The following is a 12503-nucleotide window of genomic DNA, read 5'->3' as shown; positions in this document are numbered from 1 at the left end:
AAACTAAATAATGAAAATTTATAAACTAAATATCTTCCCTTTTGGTCAATTTTACCTATTCACTGATATCTTTTTGTACTGCAAAAAAAAATCAGATTATTTAAATAGGCTTCAATGTGTGTAAGATATTGAAGGTGATTGATTTATGTTTGCTTGATATTCTGAGCATTTTAGTGAAAACATTAAAAGTCCCTAGAGAATTTTCTTTATATCAGCCTAAAGGATAGGTGTGAAGATACCCATAGTACTACTTACTCACCATGTTGAAATAAAGACTGTCCATTAACATGTTGACCAGATCTTAAGGTTTTATTTAAAGACTGGGTAGCAGCAACTTTTAATTTTTCTCCTCCTACTTCTGAATGGGTGGGAAGAATGCAGAAATCAGATTAACCCCTGGGGCTAAACTTCTTCTCAGACTTCTCCTTCGAGCCTGTGAGAAAAAGGATATCTTGATTACTATCTAAAATTGTAAAGGTAAATATTGTGAATGTTGGACACCATTTTGAACTTTGATGTATTCACAAATTACATTTTCTCCCAGAAAGAAAGAAATCTCCTTCTAACCTTTCATGTTTTCTTTGTAGAAAGCATTCTCTAAAGTAAGGATACACACACATACACACACACGTATATATTCCTATTAAAAGTATTAACTGATAGAAGAAAGAAACTCAACTACATTGCAAGTATTTGGCTTTGAATTTTTTCTTTTTTTTAAGAGAGAAAACCATATTAAAACTTAAACTAGTCTGGCTTAAAAATTAAGGACAGAAATGCATGTGTATAATATCTTGATTGGAAAAAGGAAGCAATAAGAAAAAGGAAGGATGTGGAGGAAGAAGAGAAGGGAGAAGGAAAGAAGAAAAGAAGGAAGAGAAAGGAAGAAGAAGGAAGAGAAGGAGGAAGAAAGGAGGAAGAGGAGAGAGGAGGAAGAGGAGGAAGGGGAAGAAGAAGAGGGAGGAGAAGGAAGAAGAGAAAGAGGAGGGAAAAGAGTGATGAAGAGGGAAAAGGATTAGAAAGTATTAAAAAATTGCTTTGATCAAAAACTTCTGGTTACTTCATAGTTAAGCAAGGGTCAGTTCTTATCAAAATCTTTTGAAATGTAAATCAATCATAGCCCTTCAACTGCTTTACATAATTCAAAAAATTATTCTGAATGTTTTAGCAACAGCAGCTTTCCAGAAAGGAATTCCACTCCCTCCTCAATACTTCAGGTTCAATTACTTTGTAAGCTAAATGAAATAAATTGGAGAAGTGGAGGTTCCTTACTCTTACTTAAACATTCATTCTTATCCTAATTAGGGCTTTTGGTATCTCTGATATTTTGAAATTACCTCTATTCCCCAAAGAAAAAGTTTATGTTTCCCTTTAACATCCAAATCACTAAGTAAAACTAGGTTGATATGATGCAAAGAGTCAAGTTCTAGTTCTTATTTTGTTATTCAGTTTGTGCAATCATAAGCGGAGATTAGAAAAATAATTAATTTCATCTTTCTAAGTCTCATGTTATTCATCTGTAAAGCAAAGATAATGGATAAGATGGCCTGTGGGATCCCTATCTGTTCTAAGACATATGACATGATTATTACCCAGAATTTGTTAGTAATTTCCTCAGACTTTCTAAATCTTCCTTTTTTTTTAGTGACTTCTTTCTGAGTTTATTTTTTAATGAGGAAACAAGGTTAAAGACTTACTCATGAGTCATTGGTCAGGTAAAAATCATATCCTAAAACTATTGAAGACCTAACTAAATGGTCTCCTCTTAAATGTTTTGGACAGAATAGATCAATATATTTCTGTTATTCTATTCCTTATATTCAACATTTGTCATTTATATTATTTTACTCAATCAACATTTATTAAGTGTCTATTATGTGCCAGGCACAGAAAAATAGTAAAGTTGACTTTTCTTCATTCTATTTGAGGTTACAAATTTGATTGGCATCTTAAGAGTTAATTTTCAGCAGCCAAAATTGCTCATGCATTTAAGGTTGGAAGGGACCATAGTGATCATGTAGTTCCACTTCCTCATTTTATGAATGAGACCTAATGCTGTTAAGTAACATACTCATACACAAAGACTGAAATTATGCCACCCAAGAATTCATAAAGCACAAAGTGGCAAAAGTGACTCCAAATTCAGTTTTATATCTCTATACTGAATAATTTCTCAATTCATTACTTCTTCCTAAGTATCACATCTGTTGTCATCCTGTAAAACCAGAAGAAATTGTACTACTATTTCATAATTTCTATTCTTGTTAGCATATGGAGACAGTCCTAATATGTTCTTTCCTTGTGTACAGAATGACCTATCAGAGTTATTAACTGGAATAAAAACATTTATTTCTAGAAAATCAAATGACATGATGTTTTCTTTAATTCTGAACATGTTTTGCTATCCTACATATTCCAAGAAAATGGTTGTAAGAGTCAATTTTGAAATATATGAACTTGATTTATAGAACCATAGAATCTTAGAATTGATATAGACCTTGAAGATCACTTTGTCTTATCTCTTCATTTTAAAGAGACCCAGAGAGGGGAAATATCTTTTTCAAAGTTGCATGGCTAATTAGTTGTATAGCATGGATATATGTAATTGTCATATTATACATGGTTAATTTTGGATATTAGACTTTTCCTCCTTATCTCTTCCTTGTTGTCAACATTTGAGTCAGAAAATGTTAATTATTTTTAATAATTGTCTAATCAAAACAAAAGTAGGAAGGCATATCTAATGCCCTCAAATCACTCATACAATGCATTAAGTAGAAGTAATTTTCATACTGAGGGGTATGAATGAAGTTGTCAGAAGGCTAGTACACTGGCTGGAAAACCACTACCCCATCTAGTTTATCTAGTATTTTGCACCATTCACTCAGATAATCAGGAATAGATCATGTTAAATTCACTGGATTCTCTTCCACTATCATATGGTCTTTCCTCCACCCAAATTACTGTCAGTGAACACAGCTTGTTTGAATTACCTATGTAATCATTAATTCCATGAACCAAAAATTAAAATATTACCATTTCTTTATAAAATAATATTTTTTGATTCAAAAGAGCTCTTATTGACTTAAAATTCAAATATTAATATAACTATTTACATAATAACACTTGTTTACATATTACCTTTGACGGAATATATAGCTATTAATATCTTTGTTGTACAAAACAAATTTTATTTAATGTTACCATTGCCAAAATATATTCTAACATCATCTGCATTATCTCTTCATGTAATAGAATAGGAACAATGAATTATAGAATTGGAATAGGACTAAATGATCATTTAATCGAGTCAATTCACTGAACACAAGGGAAAAGAGAAATGAAGCACTTTGGCTAAGGATATTTTAAATTAGATGTTTGGAGATTAGAATTTAAGTTTGTTGACTCCATCTAATGTTGTCTTTTCCACTATACCATCCTGTGTCATTAATGCCTATCCATCTAGACAGAAGAGGGAGGAAGTTAAGATTTTAAGAGGCTAAGTAACTTGTCCAACGTCACAATCTAGTGAAATCAACTTTTGCCCCACCCTCCTCTCCAAATGTTATTCTTTTCATATTTTCAGTTTGATGTCATGGAAAGAAGGACTACAAAAATTATTGCTTACATATCCCCCTCTCTCTAGTAACTTTTGATATAACAGACTAGCTTAAAACATACTAGATAGAAGGCATCAAGTTGGGTTAAAAGTTCTTACAAATTGATTAATAGTGGGTACCAGTGGAGCACTTAAGAGCTTAGAGGAACCATGGTGATTATTTAATCAAATAATTTCTCCCCTGCATTCTTCAGGTAAGGAAACTGAGTTATAGAGAGATGTAGTTATTTTCCATAGGTCACATAAGTTATAAGTAATAGGTCCAATATCTTAGTGCTGGTCTGTTGAATCTAAATGTGATACTCTCTCCATTATAAAATTAGTAAAAACTCTTAACTTTGCACATAGATTGAAATATATATATACATATGTATATATATATACTTTTATATTGAATGTATATATATATATGTACATATATATATTTATTTATATATAATAAAATCTCTCCCAGATAACATATGGAGTTACCTGTTTTCTAAACAAGTGAACTATGAGATAGAAAGCCATAGTAGACACAGCTTTATTATTTTAATAAAATAATTCTTTGTTTTCACTTTACCTTTGCCTTTCTGGCTCCCAATTTCTATTTCATTGGCTTAAACACACATTCAGTATAAAAGTTTATAAGATAAAACAGATGGACTAGAATATTTCAAGTACAATATGTTCTGGATAAATGGGAAAAGTGGAAAGGATTTCAAATCAGAATAGGGAGTTCTATTTGGAACTATGATCTCACATCTATTAAACTGTGCATGTCTTTTAACCTGGTAATATCAGTACTGGGTCTATACCTCAAAGATATTAGAGAAAGAAAAAAAGGACCATACATAGAAAAATATTTGATAGTTCATTTTGTGGTGGCCAATAATTAGAAAATGGGAAATAGTTTAACAAGTTATGGCATATGTGGCACATATAACATATGTAATGGAATACTTTTGTGCAATAATATGATGGAGATGGTTTTAGAAGGGAAGACATGTATGAACTGATGCAAAATGAAGTGAACAGAACTAGGAGAACAGTTACTACAATAATAGCAATACAATAAAAGAAAAACAACCTTGAAAGACTCAGGAATTCCAATTAGCACAATGGAACCAACCAGAAAAGATTCATGATGAGGTTTGCTATTAAGTTACAGATAGAGAGATGATAAACTTTAAGACTGCAGTGCACACACACACACACACACACACACACACACACACACACACACACTAGGTTAATGTGGGAATTTGTTTTGCTTAACTATATGTGGGTATATATGTGTGTAACAGGTTTCTTTTTTCCTATTTCTTTAATGAGTGGGGAAGGTAGAGATGGGAGGAAGAAATTAAAACTGAAAATAAAATAAGATTGTATTTTTAAAAATATATGTTAAGAGTTAAACAGAAACACATCAAAGAATTCCTAGTACAAAGCTTACTTGTGTATGTTGTACACGGCCTCCCTTCTTTTTTCCTTGGAAATTTTCTGAAGACTCCTTATGAGCATCTGCACCAATGAGGGGAAGGAATCTCAGACTTGTAGGGCTTGGTACCTGGAAAATAAAAAGGGATAGTTGATATGAAACTAAATTTCCTGCCTAGTGCTCATGATTCTTCCCTGATTTACACAATCTTTTCTCCTTTTATTTCTAGTGTTATCCACTTTAGCATCTCCCATGCTATACTGTACTTGCTTTTTTCCTCTGGCTTATGTAACTGTATTACCCTTTTGCATTTTTATATTGCAAATAAAAGGGAAAGCCCTCCTAGTCCCAGGGAGCTGTCCATGGTGTCATTTCTTTTTGTGGGATCTTTTCAAAAGGTTTATCAGACAGTCTTTGGATCTAGACATCTCCTAGTGGCCATTTGCACCACATCCTACTTATACCACTTAGAATTATTTGTCCTCTATTATGATTACTTAGGGATGATTTTAGCCTTATTATCCTATTAGACTTTATGTTTTACCTAAGAGTAATATTCTTCTCCCCTTACTTTCATAAAGTGTTAATGCATTAGAACTTGTAAAAAAATTGTCATGGTCCATCAACTAATATTACATGTTCAGGACACTATGGTCTTTGGGCTGATTTTATCCATACCATCCACTTGTCTTTTAATCTTCTGATTAAACTAGTTAAACTGGTAAAGCCTGGACAAAGATGAAATGTGGTAAAACAGCATAAATACTGACTGCTGGAAAAGTTCTGTATTCAAGGTACACGCTAATTTTTATTACTAGAGCATGGTTGTCTCCAGTGGTAACTTAGATGGCTGAATTAATTATTTAGATATGTTAATAATTTATGAAAACCCTTTGATTTTGATCTATTTGACAACTATAAGCTTTCTGATGTTTAAAGACATATGATTATGAAATTGATGGCATTGGCATGAACTTGATACTCTGGCAAAATCTTTATTAAACAAGTGTTTTTCTTGAAGTTGTAAAGAAACATCTTTTACCAAGAGAGACTGACATCTTCTCTCCAACTTACAATTACAACTTAGAATTGCCTGGGGTGCTAAGTTAAATGACTTGCCCAGGGTCACAGCACCAGAATGTATCAGAAATGAGACTTGAAATCAGGTCTTATTGAATCCAGGGCCATCTCTTCACTCCATTTACTTTAAGTGCATCTTAGTGACTGCTTTAGCACTGAGAAAATTATCAAAATATAGTATTTGTTAGGTAGTGTAGGTTCAATTGTTGGTAGATTGCTCTGACAGGTTTTGCCATGTAAGCTTGAGCTGCTAGGTTCTCTAGGAAATTTATGGATTATTTAAGGCCAATGAACTTTATAGCACAGTCTGAGTGGTGACTTTAGTTAGGGACATTTTCCCACTAGAACAAAGCAAGATTTATAGTTATCAGAAACTCCGATAAATCAACATCTTAAATCTGGGGGATCTGAGAATTGTGAAGCTTCAGTGGAAATTCAAGTTTGTGCCTTCTCATCCTGAATGGAATAGAAAGTAATATACCTTTTTCTCATTGGCATATGGCATTTTTACAAAAATTGACCATATATTAGGTCTATAAATGCTTTTTGATTAAATGCAGAAAAGCATAAATATTAAATCCATCCTTTTCAGATTACAATGTAATTAAATTTTATAAAGAACCATGGAAACATGGATTACAAATTTAATTAGAGACTAAATAAACTAAACTTAAACAAAGAGTGGGTTAAAGAACAAGTTATAGAAGTTATAACTAATTTATCAAAGAGAATGATAATAATGATACAATATATCAAAACTTATGGGATGCAGCAAGAGCATTTATCAGAAAAAAATGTACATCTCTAAATGCTTACATTGAAATGGAGAAAGCAGATCAATATATTGGATATATAATTTAAAAACTAGAAAAAGAATAAATTAAAAATCCCCAATTAAACACAAAATTATAAATTGTGAATATTAAAGGTGAGATAAATAAAATTGAATGCAAAAAAACATTGAATTAATAAATAAAACTAGGACTTGGTTTTATGAAAAATAAAATAAATTATTAATATGATTTTTAAAAGAGAAGAAAACTAAATCACTAGTATCAAAAATGAAAAAGTTGAATACACTATGAATGAGGATCAAATTAAAGCAATTATGAGGAGTGGTTTTGCCCAATTATATACAATTTAAGTGAAATGTAATATTACTTAGAAAAGTATAAACTACCAAAATTAACAGAAGAGGAAATTAAAATATCTAAACAAACCTATTTTAGAAAAACAAATTGAACAGGCCATGAATGAGGTTCTTAAGGAGGTAAAAAAGAAAAAAAAAACTCATTAGGACCAGATAGATTTACAAATGAATTCTGCCAAACGTTTAAAGATCAACTAGGACAAACAAATTGTATGCCCCTTGATCCAGGAATACCACTAGTAGGTCTGTATCCAAAAGAGAACATAAAAAGGGGAAAGTATCTACATGTACAAAAATATTAATAGCAACCCTTTTCATAATAGCAAAATATTGGAAATTGAGGTAATGCCCTTCAATTGTGAAATGACTGAACAAGTTGTGGGATGTGAATGTAATAGAATATTATTGTGCAATAGAAATGATGAATAGGGGATAAGAAATGACATTAAAAAACCTAGAAAAACATGCATGAACTGAACTGATACAAAGTGAAATGAGCAGTATCAGGAAAATATTGTACACAGTATGGACATCATTGTGTGATGATCAACTATGAAAGACCCAGTATTTCTCAGCAACACAATGTTCAAAGACAAGTAACAAAGGACTCATGAAGGAAAATGCTATTCATATCCAGATAAAGAACTGATGGACTTGAATGTAGATGCTTTTTTCAATTACTTTATTCTTTTTATTTTTTTCCTTTTGATATGTTTCTTCTTTCATAACTGTGACTAATATGGACATATGTCTTACATAATAACACATGCATAAATTGTGAGGTTTGAATTCAGATCTAAGCATATTATTTTTCATTTTATTTCTTGTGTTTCTTTATTGGTTTGTATTCTTTTATAACATGACTAATATGAAAATGTTTTGCCTGATCAAAAATAGTGACCTATATCAAATTGCTTACCATCTTAGGGAGGGGAAGTGGAAGAGGGGGAAGAAGAGAATTTAGAAGCAAATATTTTTAAGAAATGAATGTTAAAAATTGTTTTTATATATAAGCAGGAAAATATTAAAAAAGAAAAGAGAGGGGTGACAGAGAGAGAAAGAGACACACACAGAGAGTGTGCTTGAAAAGAAAATAGATTAAGGAAGTCTTTTTTTTTTTTTTGATAAAGGACTTGACAATGTTTATAGGCAGAATGGAAGGATTGGTAAAAAGAGAGAGTAACATAATCTAGGATTAAATTGTTTTGAAATGTTTCACATGAATTAATTTTATTTCCCTAAATAAACTGTAAGCTCACAGAACACAGGAATGTTTTACATTTATTTTGTATTATCAATAGCACTCAGCTGAGTGGGCATGGATTCAATAAACATATATTTATTGATTATTGGAGGTGCTTCTCTTTAAAATCATGGGAGTATTTTACTTTACTATGTTAAAAAAAAAAGTAGCTTGAATTTACCCTGTATATATGTAGAGCACCAAATATAATCCCAGCTTCTTTGTTTCCTATCTGGGAACGTTCCAAAACAGTTCTTCTAATCTGTAAAAGAAAAGAGTGATTGAACATGTATGTGTTTCATGCAAAGCTACCATTTAGTTAATAGCTGTCATTGATGATGATTGTAATAGTAGGCCCTAATATGAATAGTGTTAAGCAAGTATAAACAGTATTTAAAAGGAAATGATTACACAAATAGCAAAATTCCAGGGAGCGGAAAATGACCCCTTATGAATGCTAGTGAAATCCAAATGAGAGGGATTCGAAAACTTTTAACTTTAACAACTAAACTCTTCTAGTCTGATTGCCATACTGAAGAAGTTATAGAATCAAAATTTAGAGCAGAAAGAGACCCCAGAGTCCACTTAATCCCAAACCTTCATTTTATAGATGAGAAAAATGAAGTCCAAATAAATTAAGTGATTTCCCCAAGTTCCCACAATAGTGTCAGAAATAGGATTTGTACCCAGGTCCTTTAAATTCAGAACTTTCAAACTTTGCCCAATTAGGACCAGAGCACTCAGTAAGTCTCTATTCTTACTAAAATTGGTTAAATCATTTAATCTCAATTATATGACACTTCTTTCCTGCTTTTTAATAAGAGACAATTTAAGGGGTATAAATAGTGGTTAAAAATTCATTGATTGTACTACACATAAAAATAGCTAATGAAGTTTGTGTCAACTGTTGGCCAAATGCCTAATGTTACTTGAAGTTACAGGAGATGTTAGAAGTTAAAACAGACTGGATAACATACACCGTTCTCTCTTCACTTTGTCACACAAAAAGGATGAATTTGTGCTTGAGAAAAAAAGTCTTCTGGGTCTTGTTTTTCTCTTAACCTATGTATACCTTTAGCAAAGCAAAAATGAAGGCATAGAAAGGAGGAAAATTACCTTTGGAGAAGAAAGTGTTTTGAAAAACTTAAATTCTTGATTAACATCAAAGGGTTTTGGAGTTGGCCGTCTGAATAATAAGGAGAATGAACTCATTTTCCTCCATCTGCATAAAAATATGAAGAAAAACATAAGTTTTAGCAGTTCATTTTATTAAAGCACATCTCAGCAATAAAATAAAGTACACCTAATATCCCCATTCTTGTTCACAAGTTTCCTAACTTACCCTCAACAAAATATTTTTAAGAAACTATTGCTGACTACACTCCATATTCCATTCAACTTCATAAAATCATAGAATCTTAGATATGGAAAGAATCTCTGTGATCATTCAGTCCCTCTCTTTCCTAAAACAAAAATCCCTTAAGCAGTCCTATTTTCCCTTCCTCATTGAAAGTAAACCACAAGTTGTCTCCTTTTTAAAAATACAAAACATACTCACTGTGTCACACAAAAGTCATGGTTCTTATGATTACCAGTGCTACTAGCCAAAGAAAACACATGGTTTCTATAACTGATTTGCATTTATTAGCATACAGTAGGTAATAATGCATAGTAGATTTGGGAAAACCATTGACTGTAGACTATGGCTGACTCTTTACTTTTATCTGGCTCATGGAAACTTTCTAAAATGAAGTTTCTGGTAATTTTTTCTTTCCATATAACCTGTATTCCTACTTTAAAAATTCAATTTGGAACATACAATATGGCTTTAAACATCTTTAATGGTAATATAATTTTTAAAATAGCCAACAGACAATGTTTTTCCATGAAAAAAAAGACTTCCCCCCCCCGCCCCAAGGGGGCTAGTCACTATATAATATTAATAACAACAAATGAAATAAACAGCATCCTGGCAGGTGAGAGAAAACACCTAAGATCCTTAATATGATTACTCAGTTTTAGGAAATCAACAAAATTTAGGAAATCAACAAAATACAGATCCCTTTTAAAGAAAAAAAAAACAATAGAAATTTTAAAAGATGGTTGGTTAACACAGGAAATCTGCTTTATCAGTGACAATGTGATGCAATGTGGGAGAGAAAGGTGGGGGGAGAAAAGCACTAAATTTGGCATTGGATTTATATATCATCTCTGATATTTTGAACAAGCTACTTCACCTTTGCAGTTTTCTCATGTATAAAATTAGGGAATTTGGACAATTGGTTTTTAAGGTCATTTCCCTATTAAAATTTAGATGATCTTATGAAATATCTAGAAAAGGCTTAATGTAGAGGATAAAGATGTATAGAATTTGGCCAGGTGAAAGGAAGATGGAAAAATATTCCAGGGACAGGAGTGGTATCTATCCAAGGCAAGGATATGAAGGAGAGAATAAGCATAGATTACCAACCAAAAGTGGGGAGATTGATCTATATGGAGTGTAAAGTCTAGGATGGGAGAATATTGAGAGAAAAAGTCAAAAATTAAATAGATTAGATCCAGAATATGAAGGCCAGACATATAAACAGCAATTGTAATAACTGGAAAAATGAATAAAATATAATAATACAAGCATTAATAAAGATAAATTAGGTGGAAGAGAAAATCCTGGGATTTCACCTTATAAAGAAATAATTCCCAGGACACAAGCCCTGTAGGAGATGCCAAGATATTTCTAAGGAGGCTACTACCTGGGGTGGGAGCAATATATAATATGACTGTACAGGGGAAGAGCTCATTTGGTAGTAGATATCTGTTAGTTTTCTCTTATATCTAATTATTGTTGTCAATAGGTTCTAAATTCAGTTCTTTCAATTGCCAAAAGATGCATATGTGACTAAAATGTAAATATAATAAATATCCAAATGCAAAATCTTTAAAAATCCTTCTTAAAATGATTTTGCATCTTTTCAGCTTATGTTTCCTGAGACAAAACTCAAATCACTCCTCACTTTAGTTACAGCTCTGGGAGAATCAAAGTTTAAGTGTTATCCTAAAGGCAAGAGGAAGACAGCAACAATTTTTAAACAACAGAGTGAAATGATTGAATATTAAGGATATTAACATGGTGATAGTATATAGAATGAAATGAAGGGATGACATAAAGGTCAATTCAAAAGCTATTGAAATGCTTTTGATATAATATATTAAGTTCTTTAAAAAGAAATGGGGTATGTGTGTGTATGTTCAATACCATATATCAAAGAGAGAATCTTCTAAAAAAAAAAAACCAAACCCTTAAAACTGGTTCATTAAGTTGGGTTTTAGTTATACATGTCTCTTGGTGGATTTTTACCCTCCCCCCAAAAAAGATAAATACATTCCCACTATATATTAGTATCAACATAGCCCCACACATGGTACACATACATTATATATTACATATAATTTTACAGTTTAACATAACTTCCATTATTTTGTTTAAAAATATAGTTTATAATCTCCCACTCTCACAATTGGCCCTCAAAATAAAAATTGTTATCTCACTTGTTGCGATCAAATACTAGAGGATATTCATATTTCTGTTTCTTTTCTGTGTATTTGCTCTCTTCTCTTACTTCTACAGGGCGTTCACTAACATCACAAGGCAAGATGAAATCAGATACTTGATTCAGTTCAAATTTTCTGCGCTGTCCAAAGTAGCCACAGTAATGTCCATTACGAGCATGCCAAACTCTAGAAGAGGTAAAGAGAAAATTTTGTACTTAAAATTAAGTGACAGACTGCTTTTGAAACCATTTTTGTACTTTTTTATGAGTCCTTCAGTTTTTTTCAAGTTCTTTTATCTTTTAGATATCTAATTTTTATCCTGTGCCATTCCATAAGACTATTCATGTAGGACATATAATACTTTTGAACAAAATTTGAGGACTATACAGTTTTAGTAATTTATTTAGCAAAGGAGGTACCTAAGGGAGAGAATACAAAGGTG

The 12503-nt window shown here is 31.7% G+C and overlaps 1 protein-coding gene across 7 annotated transcripts in view; it reads right to left on the bottom strand.

Moving 5' to 3' along the window:
• Positions 1-259: 259 nt before the first annotated feature.
• The window catches only part of WDR64 (WD repeat domain 64), a 173240-nt gene continuing 160996 nt past the window's right edge, over positions 260-12503 (bottom strand). For all 7 annotated transcript variants that reach the window (XM_031966959.1, XM_031966963.1, XM_031966961.1 and 4 more), the window contains 5 exons: positions 12059-12247; positions 9629-9734; positions 8694-8774; positions 5055-5168; positions 260-433 (listed from right to left, as the gene is read on the bottom strand). In XM_031966959.1, the coding sequence (XP_031822819.1) occupies positions 353-433; positions 5055-5168; positions 8694-8774; positions 9629-9734; positions 12059-12247 (571 nt within the window). In that variant the 3' untranslated portion in view covers positions 260-352. The remainder of the gene's footprint in view (positions 434-5054; positions 5169-8693; positions 8775-9628; positions 9735-12058; positions 12248-12503) is intronic.

Source organism: Sarcophilus harrisii, chromosome 4, assembly GCF_902635505.1.
Source record: "Sarcophilus harrisii chromosome 4, mSarHar1.11, whole genome shotgun sequence".
In the NCBI taxonomy this organism is placed as follows: Eukaryota; Metazoa; Chordata; class Mammalia; order Dasyuromorphia; family Dasyuridae; genus Sarcophilus; species Sarcophilus harrisii.
The sequence above is the reverse complement of the archived record's forward strand: the minus strand, read 5'-3'. Positions and strand labels throughout refer to the sequence as shown.